This window comes from Galeopterus variegatus, unplaced genomic scaffold, assembly GCF_000696425.1.
Source record: "Galeopterus variegatus unplaced genomic scaffold, G_variegatus-3.0.2 Scaffold1089, whole genome shotgun sequence".
NCBI lineage: Eukaryota > Metazoa > Chordata > Mammalia > Dermoptera > Cynocephalidae > Galeopterus > Galeopterus variegatus.
Window position 1 is genome coordinate 117609 of NW_007727200.1, and position 1715 is coordinate 119323.

A 1715-nucleotide genomic window follows, 5' to 3' on the forward strand; every position below is an offset into this window, starting at 1 on the left:
GCCTATGCAGATGACTCCCAAATTCCTGTCTCTGCCAGCACAGTCATTGAACTCCAGCACAACTAACAGTCTACTGGACAGTGCCATTTGGATGCCTCTAGCTACGAGAACATCTCATCCTGTTGTCCTCTTGCCCTCAGTCTCTGCTTGGGACCTGAGAGTCATCTCCCAACCCCAAACTCCAGCATCCAGTCACTCACCACATGCAGTCCCTTCTGCTGCCTAACTACTGCTCTGCTCAGTCCTCTTCCCTGTACCAGGACCACAACCCTCACTCCACCAGCCTCCTCAGACTCCTGCCCCACTCCCTCTTCCTCCATTTCATTCTCTGCATGGCAGTGAGTGCCTTGTCTAAAATCCAAAGCCAATCTTGTTATCCCTTTCTGATCATTCTCCACTGCCCAGAGTCTAAGTGCATACTCCTTAGCTCATGTGGCCTTTTGTCCTCAGTTCCTGCCAAATTCTCCAGCTATACAAAACCACACCCCCACATTTGTACCAAAGCACACTCTGCTTCTACTACTTAGAAATGCACTTCTCGCTGCCTCCCTAGCTAACTCTTATTCATCCTTCAAATCTTACCTCGGGTGTCACCTACTCCAGAAAGCCCCCCCTGATTTTCCAAGGCCTCCTAGGTACTCTGACAAGTCTCCCAACAGGATTTATCACCTTGTGTGGACGTTGCGGAGAATATGTTTCTCCCATGACAGCAGGGAGTGTCTGTTCTCTGTTACATCCCCAGCATCTCATATACTGTAAATAGTAAATATCTTATCGAATAAGAAATAGGGCTGACAGAGAACATGTCTTAGGGAGAAGAAAGAGGGCTCCCTGAGGGAGGATAGGGAGACTGGGGTAGAAGTCATGAAAGAGGAGGTGGGACTACAGAAGACCTGGAGAGGAGGAGACCTGTGTGGGAAGGGGACTGCCCTGGCTGCCGACCTTCTGGGAGGGCCCAGGCTCACCTCACAGTGATAGCATTCCACGTGGTAGTCTCTGTCCATGGACACCACACGGATGGTTGTCTCACAGCCCTGGAGGAAGAGACAGGGTTCATGCACCATAAACACACTGGGACTTGAGGCGAGTTGCACGTGGGAGCACACAGATACACAACACACTCTTGTTACAGTGAATGTGCATTCACGCTCGTGTGAGCACTGACAGGGTGCTTCCGAGGGGCTGGAATAGGCACCTGTAGGTGCACACGAATGGCTGTGGATGTGCTTTAGGATCCTCCCCAGCTGTCACCGACAGCACGCACACCTGCCCATGAGAGTGTCACACGGGTGTCAATGTGTGTGCACACATTATTCTCACTTCTCTGGAATCAGGAAAGACCACTGCCAGTTCTGCTTCCCCAGGCACACCTGGGACAGAACCAGTGCTGATGTTGGGAAGACCCAGGGCCTGAGAGAGCCACACCACCCAAGGGCAGCTCTTGCAGAGACCACATCCTTCTTTCCTCTGTTCCCCCAGCCCACCCAACCTCCACGTGCTGAGCAAAACAGACCCAGGGAGCAGCCCTTACATCAATGGAGAACAGTGCTGAGGGTGGCAGCAGGGAGCACTGCTTCTCTCTAATTCATGCCTGGGGACACATGCACCCTGTGTGCACAGGCACAACACACATCCCTCAGCCCTGAAGGACATGGAGCAGGAGCAGCTGCTCATCCCTTCCACTGTGGCCCAAGACCTGGGGCAGACCCTGGGCC

At 53.1% G+C, this 1715-nt stretch overlaps 1 protein-coding gene across 1 annotated transcript in view; it reads right to left on the minus strand.

Annotated features, from left to right (window-relative positions):
* The window catches only part of WTIP (Wilms tumor 1 interacting protein), a 21143-nt gene that overhangs the window by 3357 nt on the left and 16071 nt on the right, over positions 1–1715 (minus strand). Inside the window, exon 7 of the mRNA XM_008574711.1 lies at positions 966–1071. Within this exon, the coding sequence (XP_008572933.1) occupies positions 966–1071 (106 nt within the window). The remainder of the gene's footprint in view (positions 1–965; positions 1072–1715) is intronic.